This window comes from Protopterus annectens, chromosome 4.part0, assembly GCF_019279795.1.
Source record: "Protopterus annectens isolate FY-2018-M chromosome 4.part0, PAN1.0, whole genome shotgun sequence".
In the NCBI taxonomy this organism is placed as follows: domain Eukaryota; kingdom Metazoa; phylum Chordata; order Ceratodontiformes; family Protopteridae; genus Protopterus; species Protopterus annectens.
The window spans coordinates 1,812,654,727-1,812,671,873 of NC_056733.1; the positions used below are offsets into that span (position 1 = coordinate 1,812,654,727).

Sequence of the window (17,147 nt, forward strand, 5' to 3'; positions counted from 1 at the left end):
TGATACCTAGCAGTTTGGTAGTAAGATCTTGGGATATAGGCGTACCATTTTTAGATGATACAGCGAAGTCTATTAGGGGGGATTTACTAGTAGGTGTGAAAAGGAGGAGTTTAGTTTTTTTTGGGTTAAGTAAGAGACAGCGTTGTGTAAACCATTGTTCTACAGAGTTAAATGCATGTTGTGTCAGGGAGTGAAGCTCAGATACAGATGTGGCTGAGCAAGTAAGTGTGGAGTTGTCTGCGTATTGTATGCATGTAGCTTGGGGAACTACTTGGTGAAGGTCATTGATGAATAAAGTAAACAGGAGAGGGCCCAGTATGGACCCTTTAGGGATACCAATGTTAACAGGTAGATGGGTAGAGAGAGTGGAGTTCCAGAGTACAGCTTGATGTCTGTTATTTAAGTAGGACTGGAACCATTTTATAGCTAGTGTGTCAAGTGACAGAGATTTAAGAATATGTATGAGTATTTGGTTATTAACCAAGTCGAAAGCCTTGGACAGGTCTAAGAAAAGTGCAGAGGAAAGCATGTTAAGGTTACGTTTTTTGTTGATGGTGTCCGTAAAGGAAAGGAGGGCAGTGGTAGTGCTATGGAAAAGTCTGAAACCATATTGGGTATTGGTAAGCAAGTTATTCTGGAGAAGTTGGTCAAGCAGTTGCTTGTGGATACACCTTTCCATAATCTTAGATAAGGGAGAGAGTAGGGCTATGGGACGATAGTTGGAGAGTTCAGTGGAATTTCCACCCTTATGAAGGGGAATAATATGGGAAACTTTCTAAAGTTTAAGGGCATATCCTTCAGTGATGGCTCTATTGATTAGTATGGAGATAGGGTAAGCTATGGATTTGGCTGCTAACTGTAAGTATTCTGCGGGTAGTAAGTCAGCAGAGGGAGTGCATGGTTTGAGTTTTTGGATAAGGGAGAGAATATAAGCTGTTGGAACAGGTTGGAAGAGAAATGGAGGTGGTGGGTTTGAGTTAGAATTGGATATAGTTGTGTTTTGACTAGATAGCTGACTGGCAAGAGTTTGAATTGCTTCGGTGAAAAAGGTATTAAAGGCATTAGCCGTTTGCTTGGGATTCTCCTTGTCAGTGCCTTGTGGGTTGGGTGTGATAGATTGACTGAGCTGTAGTAATTGCTTAATACTTGCTCAGAAATTTTGAGGATTATTATGATGGGTTTGCTGAGATTGTAAGTAATAGTTTTGTTTATTGAACAATATTGCTTTTTTAGTCACATTTCTCAGTTGCTTGTAGTGTTGGTGATCAACAGGGTTTTTAGTTAATCATGATTTATTCCAGATTTTGTTTCTGAGATGGGTTTTTTGCTTAGTTTCTTTAGAGAGCCAAGGAGCAGATTTAGTTCTTATCCTAATAGAGCGGGTAGGAGCATGGTGGTTGAGTATGGCTAGAAACTTGGCATTAAAGTAATCAACAGCTTCATTGAGAGAAAGGTGTTATAAGGGGAACCAATTACATGTTTTCACTTCACTCTGGAATAGATCCAATTTGAAGTTTTTCTTGGTTCTAATTGTTCTAGTAATGGGTTGAATGGGTGGATTGGCTTTGAGCCTGATAATGTAGGTTAGTGAGTGGTCACTTACATCGTCAGGGAGAGTTCCGGCTTCATAAGTGTGGGGTTGGTAATTAGTGAGTATCCAATCTAAGGTGCTTTCTTTTTTATTTGTCTTGTTTATTCTAGTAGGGGAGGTAATAGTTTGAGTAAACCCATAGAGATTAATATGGCTAGTAGGGTATTTGTTGCTGCAAGACTTCCAATCTATGTTAAAATCACTTAGGATTATGGTTTCTTGGGGTAGGTTTTGAGATAACCAACACAGGATGTTTTCAATGGTAGTAATGTTATTTCCTGGAGGAACATAGATGCAGATAATATAGATAGATTTGACTGAGTTTAACTGAAGTTTGGTAATAAGAATCTCAGCATTAGAGTCCTGAGGTGGTTTCTGGTTGAAGGTGGTTATTTGAAAGACAGATTTGAATAAGACAGCTACTCCACCACCTTTCTTGGCTACCCGGTCAAGACGTAAGATATTGTAACCAGGTGGGATAACTTTGTTGTCTTTAGTTGAAGGTTTTAGCCAAGTCTCTGTTAGACAAATAATATCAAATGAGTAGAGCTCCAAGAGCGCATGGAGTTATTTTGTTATTAATGCTACGTGTGTTAAGGTGAGCTATTGAGTGAGTTGGTTGTTTTTTTTAAGTATGGGGATGGCAGAGGGGTTTTCCATTTTCTTACATTATTCTTCCTAACAGCCTCTGCACTCAGTAGTCTTCCCCAGCCTACTCTGGAAGTTATTGCATATCAACAGTCCTGTATGCTCTCTCCCTTTGAATGGAGATCTGTCTTCCAGTTGAATTACCTTCTTAACAGTGCTGGCTTCTCTCTTAATCCTGGAAAGGCTTGCAGTAGAGTTAGCTGAGATTTTTATAAGTAGGGTAGTTGTGGCATTTGTGTTCCCTGGTAGAATAGGGTTAATTAGAAAGATATATGATGGTTTGGATGCAAGAATTAAGGTGGGAGGTTTCATTTCTAACAGGCTGTGTTTGAACAGATGACCCAGGCAGGGTTGTCCACGATCCCCTTTGTTATTTGCTTTGTATTTAGTGCAACTGGTAAAGAATATAAGGGATTCACAAGTTCATTGATACAGTTAGAATGGTATTCAAGAAAAGTTAGCTTTATTTGCTGATATTATTTTGTAAACGATAAATTCAGAAAAGGACATTTCAGTATTGTGGAGCATTCTGAGACCATTTCAGATTTTATCCACACCCAGATCCTAACACATCTCCTCTCCAACAATCTTCTTGCTGAAACCAACATGGATTCTGCTCCAGTCGTAGCACTTACCACTACACTCATCCATTTTAGTAACCTAGTAAATATGCAATGCAACAATGGCCACATAGTGTCTCCAGTTTTCCTTGGCTTATCAGAGGTGTTTAATACAGTCTCCCATACAAAACTTCTAACATCACTCTCGGAATTAAAACTAACTACCCCCACTCTGTTATGGTTTCAAGGCTGTCTCTCCCAACGTCAACAAGCTGTTCAGTGGAGAAACTCCCTTCCCCCCACTTCCTATAAAATTAGGGGTACCCCAAGGATCAATCCTAGGACCCCTTTTTTTCACTATATTTACAAATAATCTTCACAAAGCCTCCCCTCTAGCAAACCTGGTTCAATACGCTGGTGACTTCACTTTAATCTTTTCTGCCCCCACCCTCCAACAACTTCACATCAAGACCCAAGAAACTTTTACATCCATCAAAACCTGGCTAACAAACTCCCAGCTAATATAAAAGCCTAAAAGGACCCAACGTATGCTCTTCCATCCTTCCAAAGCAGCAGTACCTACTCGCCCGTTCTCTATATCTGCATAAGATAATATCCCTATCTCCCCCATCACACAAACCAAATTACTAGGGGTCATTATTGACAATAATATGTAATTTGACAAACACGTAGCTCAAACAGTAAGCAAAATCAACAAAAAAACAAGGTACTCTTTACAGATGTAAAAACTTCCTAACCAGCAACAGTAAAGTTACCCTAGCTCGTACCCATCTACTCTCTACCTTACTGTATGCTTCTCCTGTCTTAATTAATCTAAATAAGAGTGATTTAAACAAGCTGTCAGTATGCTGCAACAAAATAGCAAAATTCGCCACACATTCCTCCTACCGCACCCACCACTGTCAAGCCCTAAAACAGCTTTCCTGGCTGGAACTACCTAATACCTTAGCTCTAAAGCAACTTTTTATAGCTCATCAAATACTGTACCAACCTGACAAAACTCTAGCCTTACAAGACCTGATCACGCTGTACTCCAGTAACCGAGAACTTAGATCCACTAACAAGGCACTAATTGCAATCTCCAAAAGCCATTACAGCTCTGGTAACTACATGTATTCTAGCAACATTGCCAAGACTTGGAACTCCCTACCTCTAAAAATCAGGGTCCAACCTAACAAAACCATCTTCAAAAAAAAAAAGCTTATTTCCCATCTAAACAACTCCTGGACATGCAACTGCCTAGCACCTGGCTGACATATTCTAACACCTTTCCCCTAGCCACTGTCCAACCTCTTCTTTAAAACTCCCACAGATGCACTGTATATTATAACATGTTACTAACCAACTCACTGCCGCCTTCTCCCCACTGTCCCAGCTATACCCATCAACTCTCCCCTAGACTACATTGAAAAGCTTTCTCTTAAAATATCAATGAACCTCATATGAACTTGTCTATATTCTCCTCCTTTGACAAACTGGTTAGTATTTTTAGTTTTTCCTTTCTTCTCTTATCTTCATTACATCTTCAAGATTATCTGGCTAGTATTTTTTTTTTCGTTTGTTTTTAGTTTTTCCTTTCTTGTCTTATCTTCAGTACATCTTCAAGATTATCTCTACTAAACATACTGTACGAACAACAATCACATGTTGCTACCTGCTATACTTTTAATTGTATGTCTAAACCACTATGTGTATGTAAATAACGAATGCAATCATATGTTATCTGCTCTATTTTATAACTGTATGTGTAAACCACAATGCTCATGTAAATACCTTATGTATAGTATGTTAGCAATTGTTCTGGAGCTTTTCTCCCCGGGCCTCCACTGAAAATGGACAGCTCTGTCCAGTCTGACCTCCCCCAGTAAACAGATGTAAAATAAAATAAATAAATTAAGATGAAACAAAGGATATAGCAGCAGCAAACTATATACCTACATGTTGACTGGTTCAACAGTAGTCATATTTTATGGGACATGATAAGATGTAGTTTTTAAGTGAATGGATTAAAAAAGATTTTATTATGGCAGCTAAGGATATGTGGAAAGAGAGTAAACAAAAGGTAATACAAAGATTGAGAAGCTAAAAGGTCTTGATTATGGGTGTGGATAGTACAATGCAAACAGTGAAAATGTTTTTACTCTCGTTACTTTTATATACAGGTCTGGTATATTTTTATTGACCAGCAGAGACACTGTGGAGCATAATTAATAAACAGTTGAAATAATTAATTTTGGTGGGGAAGACGGCAAGAGTTAAGTGAGATAAAGTGATTCTCCCCATAGAACAAGGTGGTTTAAGACTGCCTGATATGCGTGGATCCATTAGAGATAGAGATAGATATTTAAATACACAACATAAGCAGAAAGTTATAAATCAAAGTGGAAAGGAATGATGATGAGACAGTGGGGGTGGGAGATTCAAGAAGTAAGTGAAGAGGATTTTGGATTCAATAACAGCCATACTGAATATTGTATTCATAAAGTAGGAGAAACACTGAAAGAACAAAGCTAACACTGGAATGGAGAAAAAAGGTTTTGCCAATAAAAATGGCTACAAGTTGGGATATATGGTATAGGCAAGGTGGGCTGGAATTTACTAGAGAAAATTAACAAAGGAACCAAAGTGATGGAAGCAAATAACTAGAAGTAGAAAGGTAATGGAGTGGGATGAGGTCAACCAAAAGTTTGGACTATGTGTTGGAGACTCTTCCCTGGCATGAATTAGTAACAGGGTATAAGCAAAGAGAAATTGAAAGACCAGCTCTTGTAGAGTTTTTAATTGAGTGTAAAACATAGGTTGCTGTTGAAAAGCAGATAATTAGTAGGACATATAAAATATTACATGATCACTTTAAGAATCAGTTAAGAGGAAGTTAGAAAAGACTGAGAAGAGAGAATGGAGGGGCATCTGTATGGCTCCCAAGTGTGCAGCAAAGTCCAGAAGGTTTAGGATTTTTTGTGTGGAAGTGTTTGCATAGATATTTTTTATACCCCTAGTAGATTTCAGAGAATTTTTCCTCATGTAGATTGATTATTGACATTTGACTACTAGAAAAGTCCAACTCTGTAGGTGCCCATTTTCAGTGGAGGCCAGGGGAAAAAGTATTGCATTAACATTTCAAGAACAATAATTTTACAATCTTCAAAAATAATATAATAAAAAAAATCTACAGTTTAAATAGTTATACCAAATTAGACATAATATGAACACTTTGGTACAACTTGTATGACAGCGATTCATTTACAGAAATTTTAAGCAGTGTAGAGAAATTAAAGGTAAATTAGTGTAGTGCAAACAGGAATTGAACATGAAGTGGGAGAAAAACAGGGTTATGACATATTCAGATAGAAAGTTGGGGAGAGAAATTGAAGTAAGAAAGTGAGTGAAGAAGGGGGAGTTAAGGAGGTCTGAGGTATAAATAGGTACTTGTTCTTATTTAGGAATACAGCTGATACTGGGGTTGAACAAAAACAGAGCCAGATTTTGGCTAGGAAGTCTATCAGAATGGTTTTAAAGGACTAGATGGAGGATATTGACCTGATCGATACAGGTAAGGAGTTCCAAGCCTTACCATGGTACGAGTGCAGACTATGCCCAACAGATTTGGTTTGTGGATGGACAGCAGCTTCTGATCATTGGATTGTAATGACTGGGCGAGAAAATAATTGTGTAGAATTGTTTTTAGCACTGGACAAGCAGATGGATGCTAGATAATTTTATAGGTGGTGAGCAGCTGTGTACATGTTAGTTGATAGGTAGTTTTAACCAATTTAAGCTTTGTAGTGTCATAAAGGGGTGGGTTCTGAAACTGGTATTTGTAACAAATTTAGCCACTTTATTATAGTGTTATTCAGGTTGTTGCTTTTTGTGATGCCTGGAGGTTAGTAAGGATGGGAGTGCCGTAAAGTAGTGAGAGGAGGAGGGTAGGGTCTAGTTCACGTTGTCGTAAGCTGACAATATGGCATGACAGTGTCGAAAGTTCAGAACATTGTGCAGGTAAATGGAAATTTCTGTAAGGGGGAGATTTCAATTTACCTCAATGTAGTGCGGTCTCGGAGTTGGTATATTTAAGTAGGGGGTGTGGTGGGTGCAGGGGGGCTTGCCCCCCTGTCTACGCTAGTTAGTTTTTGTTTTATTGATTTATTTTTTTTTATGTTATTCAATATTTTGCTACTTTGATCAATAAAGTTCGACCTTTATTGATTCGATGTAGTAAAATTTCGATAACGTGATATAGACGCGGAGGGTAAGTAATGGCAAGTGTAGTTTTAGTTGTATTGGTGAGAAAGTTTTTGGCTGGGTAAAGCATCCCTAATTTTTGGTGAGTTCTTATGCAATTTTGTATGTACAGGTTGAAATTTTCATCATTCCCTTTCATCGCTAATAATTTACTATGAGAAGTGACTTCAGTGGTTTTATTAAAGAGAGGATTTTAAATGTTTTTTTTTTCACAAGTGACGAATTTGGAGAAAAAAAGTAGTATTTTTTTTTTTTGGAAGGGGGGGGGGCGGTGCGGGTTGAGAATGATTTGTGAGTTAAAAAACATGTTTCGGTGCTGTTAAAGCTTCCTGAGCTATTTTTTTGGAGATGTGCCAGGTTGTCTGATGTGTATGAGTATGGAGTAATCTGCTTGCTGTATTAGGGAGGTCTGTTTTGTGGATGTGTGGAGAGAGTTGGTGCGAATGTTAAAGAGGAGGAGAACAAGGATAGACTGGGAGGTATGAAGAGAAGGTGGAGTGCCTTTTACTGACTGATATCTATTAGACTAGTAGCTTTTGAAACCATAGAAGGGTGGACTGAGATAGACCTGGCCAGTACATTTGAAGTAGAAGTGTGCTGTGTTTAACTGTGCAGATAGCAAATGCTGGAGATGTAATGGGACTGAGAGAGTTGGTAAATTTAACATTTCCTACACAGTATTTTGTCACATATGTTGGGGAAGGAAATGGTTTTAAGAAAATGAATGGCTGGGGTGTAGGATCTGAATTCCCTAGACCAAGTTTAATGTTGTTGCCTACCAAAATGAAGTTAATGGAAATTTAAATCAAGATCTAAACAAACTGTAACTGAAGTACTGAATGTTGTAAAGAAGATAAAATAACTGGAGATGAGATCTTTGGAAAAGGGAAGGAACAAGCATCATAAAAGTAAATGGGATTTGTGGGAACAAAACCTGTAGAAGAATGCTCAGGAGGAGTGAGATTTTAGGGGAAAACATGAATTGAGCAATTTATGAAATTTTGAAGTGAATGTTAAAAAAAAGAAAAATGTATAATGCATGAAAATGAAAAGAAATGTTTGCTGTGCAGTGGCAGCTGGTGACTTCAAATCAAAGGGGGGCTGCAGGAGACAGCTGAATGGATGAGGCTAATGGGAAGGGGTGCGGCCAACTAGAAAGGGGAGGAGCTATGCTCAAAACACCAAAAACATGGAACTTTAAATTTGTTGCCCTGGGTGCCAAACCGTCATTATGAGAGTCCAATCAAGACAGAATGAAGTGTAGAAGAAAAAAATATTTCATTGGATTGGTTGCATGACAGCTTATTTAATATCTAGATGGAAACAAAAAGGTTGTGAGGCATGAAAAAAAATAAATTACTTTTTAAATACTTTACTGGAATGCCTGTCAAAATCAAGTATAAGAAAAACAAGCATCACTCAACTCAAACCACTTTTCCTTGCACTGCAGTTCTAATTATAATTTATATTCAGCTTTATAAAAGTACCAAGTAACATGCTGAAAGTAGCAATCTCTGTGATACCCCCACTTGTAAAAATGTTTTTTTTTTATCAAAAAAAGACCTCCTGCCTGACAACATCTATCTACTTGTTTCATGGAGAAAACATGATCAAAGTAAAAAATGAACAGCAAACAAGAACAAGCATGAGATAAATTGCTTAAAGAATTGCTGCATAGGTTATGGGCCACACATGATAGATTGGCATTCTGTTTAGTTTACGGGTAAAGCCTGCAAAGGTAACTGCAAGTCTCCCAGAAAGGTAATGAGCTTCTTAAAATAATGTAATCCTGTCCTTTAGTACAAATACTGTCTTATGTATTTCAATACCCAAGGCTTAAACATTGTCTAGTTATGTAAGTATTCTCTGCATGGCAACAACAAAAAGGCTTTCAATGTTGGTAATTCTTTAACAGTATGCTTATTAAAGCTTACTTGCATCTTAAAATCTCAGACAAGCTTACTGATGTTCATGAAAGCATTGCTACTTAAACACAGAGCAACGGACACTTTCTGAATAATAAGAACCATAAATCAACAGTATAAAAATATGACAGAAAACCAGAAGATTCTGCAAAATCAAGCAAGGACAGATGAAAAGCCACTGTTGTACTTGTGTCTACCTTGGATGGGGGATTCTCTGCACACTTACAGTGCATAACAGCTCCTTGCCTTGTTTGGACACATCCAGAGTCACTACATGGGGGAGTGGAGTGCAGTAAGTATGTCACAATTTGAAATGTCTCTGGCTGACTGTGATGGCCCTGACACATTTGTCTTACCTCTCAACCTCAGAGCAAGAAATCTGGACAAAGCCGTACATAGAAGTGGGACAAAGGCCCAAAAATAAGGAAAATATTTAAATATTGCTCTTATAAACTTTCTAATAGAATAGTAGGTCTTGCATTGGTATGAAATCTGAAACTTAAATGTCTGTCATTATTTTCTAACTTCGATCTTTAATGATTTGCCACTAATTTGCTATAAAACCACAATTGTATGAACAATGGACCAAAAATGTGATACAAAAATATAAAATAGCCACACAATACAGCTGGGAACCTGTCAAAGAAGGGACACTTTTAATATTAGTACTGTTAACTTGAGCAGCTGACAAAATAAACAAATCTACATGCATTTCTGAAATAAAAGCAGTCTTTAACTCTGATTATTACAGTTATTTATTAATTGAAAACCCTCCATATTTTTTTCCAAAATTGCCATTTTGCGGAGGGATTGTTAGAGGGAGAACAACATTTTGAGCCAAAATCGGGGACAGTTGAGAGGTTTGGAAATGCCCAATTCTATAAAGCAATTCATTTGCACGTACCTCTCAACCTGTTAACACAGGAAATCTTGACAGGGCCAAATGTATTGGGGGAACATACAAACAGTACTAAAAATGGATCTTGTATAAACTTAGTTGATAGAATAACAGGTCTTGATTTAGCATGCTTTTTTCTGAAGGTTATTAAGTCTGAAACTCAATGTCTGTCATTATTTAGTGACTTAATTCCTAAATGATTTGCAAGAAAACCACAAATTATATGAGGAACAAACCAAAAATAATTAGCAAAAATCTATTCATTCTGTGAAAATCTGGACAGTTGAGATGTATAGTTCAGCCGGGGCTGTCTTTGAGTTTGCTGCCCTTCCCCATCACAAAATCATGGTCGAATGGAGCCTCCCCCCCTGCAGCCATTCCAATGTTGCATTACTTGGCTATTTCACCCCATTTGCCATAAACACTGTAATGTTCATACTGCTTTACTTCTACAATGATTTTGATTTCATTTGAAAGTTTTATTTTGCTTTTTACAGCACAAACACGAAGACATCTGCTAAACAATGCATTGCAGTCTCACAATGAAAATAGACTTAGCATTAAAGCTTCTTTGCCCTTGAATCTCACATTAATTGAAACAACATTGAAATTCACATTCAAAGAAAGTACATTTGGCTAGTATAAAGATTAACTTTGGGCTGTTTTCAAATAATAGGCCCCTTGCACACAAAGCATACATGTGTTGTGTGATACACTTTCCTGATTGTATTAAATTATTTTCCGTGTATAATATAGTACAGTTGTTAGAGGGTGTTTTAAATTTGTTTTGAACATTTTTCTAGTAAACAATGAAACAAAATGTGTGCACCAATAATGACAAAACTGCCCAATTGAGAAATTTCCATCATAAAAGTCTACTCAAGCTTCTACAATCCACCAGTATCAGTAAATATGCACAATTTCTGCAGAAGTAAAAGTCATTTAAATAATTCCACGTTAAAGAGATCTATAACTAATGAAGAGGTTGCTGCTAGCAAACAACTTTATATTTCATTGTTTCATCTACAAATAAAGTGCATGTTGCCCTTGAGGAATAAATTGCCTATGTTACATTTTAAAAAATGATACGCTAGTAATATTGCAATAAGGAATGAATGGCAAACTGATAACAGGTTCATAGTTACTAGATATTTTTGCCAAAGAGGACATTCTTAGTACGGCAGCATCCACCCCCTCTGGGAGTAGAACCCACAGCCTTCTGCATCAAAAGCAAGTACACTACCTGTTCTGCTATTAACAATCCAAGCCATCTCAGCATAAGCAGCAGTAAACTTCTCTTCCCCTGCAGCTCTCGGCTCCTTGTAAAATCTACTCGACACTCAACTGTATCTCTCAACTTCACAGCACAAGAAATCTGGAAAAAGCCAAAATTTATTGGGGGGGGGGGACAAAAGCCCAAAAACCATGGACACATTTTATAATCTTGGAAAGTTGCTAGAATAAAATGCTGTGTTGCCACCATATATATCACTGCCAATACTTGAACCCAGGACCCTGTGCAAAAAGTCAGAGCAACATACCACTATGCCAAATCATCTGTTTTGTGAAAAAGAGGAAGACTGAAACTTGAATGGCTACCATTTAGTGAATTCAGTTCTCACCATAACTGTCAACCTCTTAGCACAAAATACTTGGACAAAGCCAGTAATGGGGAAATACAGCCCTCAAACATATTCAGTTCTCACCATAGCTGTCAACCTTAGCACAAAAGAACGTGGACGAAGCCAATAATGGGGGAATACAGTCTCAAAAATGGGGACAAATTTCAAATATTCATCTTATAAACTTAGAAAATTGCTAGAATAAAAGGTTTTGTGTTACTATGTACTTTCTGAAGAATATGAAGTCTGAAATTCAAATGCCTGTCAATTTTATTTACTTAACATTTGTTAACCAGGAAAGTCTGACTTGGAACAAAAGCCACTTTTCAGCAGAGGCCCAGGGAGAAATACTGCAGACATGTGTCTTTGTAACATGGGAGGACACCAGGGCAAACCCACACAGGGAGGACATGCAGACTCCACAGAGAAGGCACCTCAGCCAAGAATCAAACCAGAGAACCTCTAGCTGTGAGGTAACAATGCTACCACTGCACCATCTTGGAACAGTCGGAAATAGGAACCACAGATTTTATGAGGAACAGAACAGAACAAAATATGAGGCAAAAATCTGCAAACATTTCACAAATGGTGGTGGGTAGGGAATTCAGGCTCGTTTTACTTAAACCTAGGGTACAGGGTTCAAGCCTGAGGTATTCTCTAACCACCACCAGCAGGTATCCTGAGTTCTCTCTCTAGCCACCAGTATAAATCAACTGGGACATTACACACACACACACACACACACACACACACACACACACACACACACACACACACACACACACACACACACACACAGACACACACACACACACACACACACACACACACACACACACACACACACACACACACACACACACACTCCGTACCTCAAGCTCAAAGCTGCTATACTATCCTGTACCTGCACAATAAACGATGAAACACACACTCCGTACCTCAACAAGCTCAAAGCTGCTATCCTATCCCGTACCTGCACAATCCACGATGAAGCTGCACACACTCCATACCTGCAGGATAATTCAAGCTGCTATCCTATCTCAGCGTTCACGCCGTGCCTGGCTGCAAGTAGAATAATCCAAGCTACTACTGTACACATTCCATACATGGCTGCAAATAACATAATCCAAAGCTGCTAATCCTATCTCGGTGTTCATGATGAAGCTGCAGAAATAAGCTGTTCATCCTATCTCGCGTTCGTGCCGGAATGCATACTTCCGGTTCCTATTTCCGACTGTTCCAAGACTGCTACCCTTGCAGTCCGATCCCCTTCCAGTCTATGCGGTGCTAACCGCATAGACTTCTGGGACATCAGCAGTCAGCTGACTTCTTCCTAAATATGGACTGGTAAGGCAGCAGTCCGGATTCACTTTCTATGCAGCAGGTTAGGAGGATTTGGATTGTACCATGGTGATTCACAGCTTGGGGGGGGGGGGTTGCAGTCATACAGTCCGATATCACGAGCCGCCATTGTTGCTGTGGTATGTTTTTTAGTGTATGTGCACGTGTGTCTTGAGCTACAACATCGGAATTTACTAATGTTGTTTAAAAAAATTGCTGGCTCCTCTAGTAGCCTGGATCCATCTTTGAATCCATTTCAGTAATCCTACATATGGAACTTAGAAACATTCTGCCATTGAGCTGGCTATAGAAACATTATATTCCTTCCACATTATACATGCAGACAAACAGAAAGCAAGAAGTATGAATGAGTTCCTCTGTTGCTACATGAGATCCACCGAGGTGCATAGATATTGTTAAACTGTGGTCTGATATTTCATGAGCCTACTAATGTAGTACTATCCCTGTTTCTGTTTACATCAAGAGTGGAAAATCTCCTTTTTAATGAAACCTGATACTAAGCTCTTGAAAAAGGATACATTTCTAGGTTGTTTGAATTAGTTTTCACTTTTTTACATTAATGAGCAGAGAAGATTGGCTGGCTTATCACTTTTTTCCTTGGACGGCACTATTTAAGTAGGAAAACAGTTATGCTAGGTCTGTATATTGGTTTGAGGATTGTTTTTAGTTAAGAACCTTTGTCGTTAAGATGTACAGCAGAACAGGAGGTAATGGTTAGCTTTCTAGATTTACCCTAGTAATGAAAAACAAGCCTACATAAAACAGAAAACTTTTTTTGTTGTATTTTTCATATCTGTCCCTGAAATGTAGTGGGTCTCAAAGGTTAAAGCAGTTCTGAAGCATTTTTAATTACATAAGAGAATCAAAAGGATACATTGTGATTGTAGCTTAATCAGTAAAAAATTAATTATATCAGAAGGTGAAATGGAAAATTGTGACAGTCATCAGTAAAGCGTAATATGATTACCAACTCATAGAATGTACAAATTTGCTTGCAAAAAAATGTGCACACTTCACAATAAGCAGGAAAGCATTTAATTGAGCCATAGATGAAGGGATACTTCCCCTAGTTTAAAAACTCAAGTTAAATAGGGCCAGACAGCATACTTTGTGCTTTCCTACATAGAATTATGAAAAGCTTAGCTAAACCCCTACTAGTCATGTCAGACAAAATGCTAGTGTGTGTGGACACATCAAAGGCCCATGGAAAGTGGCTTTTTTAGTGCATGTTCAAAAGGGGTAGGGGGAGTCGCATCAGACCTGAGCAATTTTATACCCATCAAGTTGACCAGTATTATATGTAAAATCGTTGAGATAGCTGTAGTAGAATTTAACCAAAATGACACAGGGGACCTACTTCTGTGATAGGTTTGGAACATTTAATTGAAGTGGCGATATTACCTTTTGAGTCTTGTGGCTTTGTTTGAAGAGACAACAGTAAGACTGGATGAAGGGCTGACATTTCATGCTACCTGTCTTGATACAATCTTGCTAAGGCTTTTGAAACTGTTAGTAGTAAAATGGTTAAGGGATAAGTTGTTTCATCAAAACCATTATATATTAATTTAGATGTAATAAAGTGGGTAAAATGCTGGTTGGACAGTATGAGGCAGCATGTCTGTGTCTTTGCAAGTTACCACTTTATCCCAGCCAAGGTTAGCAGTGGTATCTACCAGACTCTGGACTGGATCCACTTTTTTATGGATTATTCGTTTCAAATGTGAAAAGTGAGCTGTGGTTAATTAGATATGAGGGTGATTACAAGCTGAGTAACACAATTACTTAGCAGTGACCTCACTTTTAGTGTCAGTAAAGTTAGCATCATGGGTTTGGCAAAAGGATGTAAATTCTAATTATAAAATAAATGTCCAAGTTGTAAAAAATGACACCATTATTAAAAAATTCCCTTGTGATAAATCAAGAAGCAGTCCCTTGATCACAACTGATTGAGAACACAAGTAAATTACTGCAGTATTCCTCATAAACAGTTTTATAGGGAGGCAAGTCACTATCCACCACATCACCTCACTTACACATATTAACTCCATCCATAGTCATACAGCAGTGGAGAGAGGTGAATGTCCTCGTTACAGTGCAGAGCAGTCTCAAAACAGTGATACTGCACTGTCTTCATTTCAACAGAAGGAGTTTTGAAGAATGTTAATACTGGGGAAATGTGATCAGAAAGTTTAGAACCAGATCAAATTGTCCTTGGTGAATAGTTGAGAAGCCTTATTAAGTACCTTGGGGAAGTGAAAGGCAGCAGTTTAAACTTTGACCAGTGTGCATCTGTAAGGAGTCAGAAAAGTATATCCTCTAATTCTAAAGGGATGTCTGCTTACCCCAAGGGGAATCTTTTATTATACTCATCTGACCCATTTCTGCACAGTGCTTCATTTTGTAGTCTTCAAACAAGCCTCCTGAAAGAACTTGGAAAAAGTGTGGTTCCTTACTAGAAAAATCATGGTGCTAGAAAACTTGAACTATTCAGAAATGGTACAGGAATTTTAATTACATTATGTTTCTTGGTTTGTAAGGCAGTGCCTGGTCCAGTTCTGTTTGAAAGTCTGCACCTCAGTGTATACCACCTGGGGATCAAACACCAGATCAAGAGATGTCTTGTTAACAAATATCTGTAAACATTGTTCTACTGTTGATAAATAACACAGTGCCTTGCAGAACTGTGGAGTAAGCTTTCTTTAGTCAGAAGCCAGTCATTCAGTCTTCAAAAAATCTGGTGTATGTGGAAGATAGAAATTCTTATCATAGGGGTTATGGCAGTCAGAATTCCTGAAGCCATTAATTCATAAGCTTGACAGTCAAACCTGAGGAGAAGCAGCAGATTTATTGTCTCTTGAGTTGGTGTGAGAAAGTCATCTTTAAAACTTAATGAGAGAGTGCCACAGAGTTTGATAGAGTTGTGGAAATTACAGAGGTATGATTATTCATCTACTGCAAAATGTAAACAAAAGGTTTGGTGCCAAGTTTCAACTTTCAGAGTTTGTTAAAAATGAAAGTGAGTGAGATGTAGTATATTGAAAGAATGAAGACATTTATTACCAGACGTATGTGGTTTACTGTGTGTGTGTGTGTATGTGTGTACATATATATATATATATATATATATATATATATGTATATGTATATATATATATATATATATATATATGTGTATGTATGTGTATATATATATATATATGTATATATGTACATATATATATATATATATAAATATATGTACATATATATATATAGATATATATATATATATATAAATATATGTACATATATATATATATGTATATATATATATATATATATAAATATATGTACATATGTAATACAGACACACACATATATATATATATATATATATATATGTATATATATATATATATGTATGTATATATATATATATATATATATATATATAGTATGGGCACATAAGAGTATGTGTGTGTGTATATATATATGTGTGTGTGTGTGTATATATATATATATATATATATATATATATATATATATATATATATATATATAAATTCTCTCTGCTTTTTTTTCTGCCATTTGTTTACACATTTTTATAGGAATTGAGTGAATAAGGATCAGTTTCAAAAGTGAAGGGTGTTAAGAGAGGAAAAAATGTAAGGGATATGAAATTGTGAGCTGGTAAGGTTTTTGCAGAAATGTTTTAACAGAAATTTTGTTTTCCTTTTTTGATCTCCAGTGAGTGAACCTGTGCCATGTGAGTCTGGTTCAGTGGAAGCACCTGCAATGAGGTTGTCTTTGGACAGCAGTGACATTTCTATGATGCTGGACTCTATCAAGAAAGAGTGCCTGCTTCCTGGAATGTCTGACAACCTGGGGGATGATAAAGAGGATGGGCTAGATGAGAAGGAGGATCTTGACCTAGCTGACAAGATGGACATTCCTTCTATTCCATATTCTGGAGATGAACTTGATCTGGGAACTGTGGGTGATATAATAGCCATCATTGAAGAAAAGGTATGGGAGTTGGATAGAGTTTTTTACTTCTTGGTTAAATATTGTAGACAGAATTAAATGGTAAGTAGGACTTTGTCATATTTGTGAAGTACATTTTTTGAGGGTGATCTGGTGCTGAGTATTTTTCTATCAACTAGTTAATTACCGTGGAATACAAAATCATGTGAAGTCTTAACTTATTTAAACTTATGCATGAGATAATACTGCGGAATTGTATGAAAGCACCCTAATCTTCTTTATTTGTAATTGGAAGTGGAGGCAAAGAGAATTTTA

At 37.3% G+C, this 17,147-nt stretch overlaps 1 protein-coding gene across 11 annotated transcripts in view; it reads left to right on the plus strand.

The window, feature by feature from the left end:
* BRD8 (bromodomain containing 8) overlaps positions 1–17,147 on the plus strand; it is a 1,923,539-nt gene that overhangs the window by 1,088,454 nt on the left and 817,938 nt on the right. For all 11 annotated transcript variants that reach the window (XM_044069501.1, XM_044069500.1, XM_044069496.1 and 8 more), the window contains one exon: positions 16,597–16,874. In XM_044069501.1, coding sequence (XP_043925436.1) covers positions 16,597–16,874 — 278 coding nt within the window. The remainder of the gene's footprint in view (positions 1–16,596; positions 16,875–17,147) is intronic.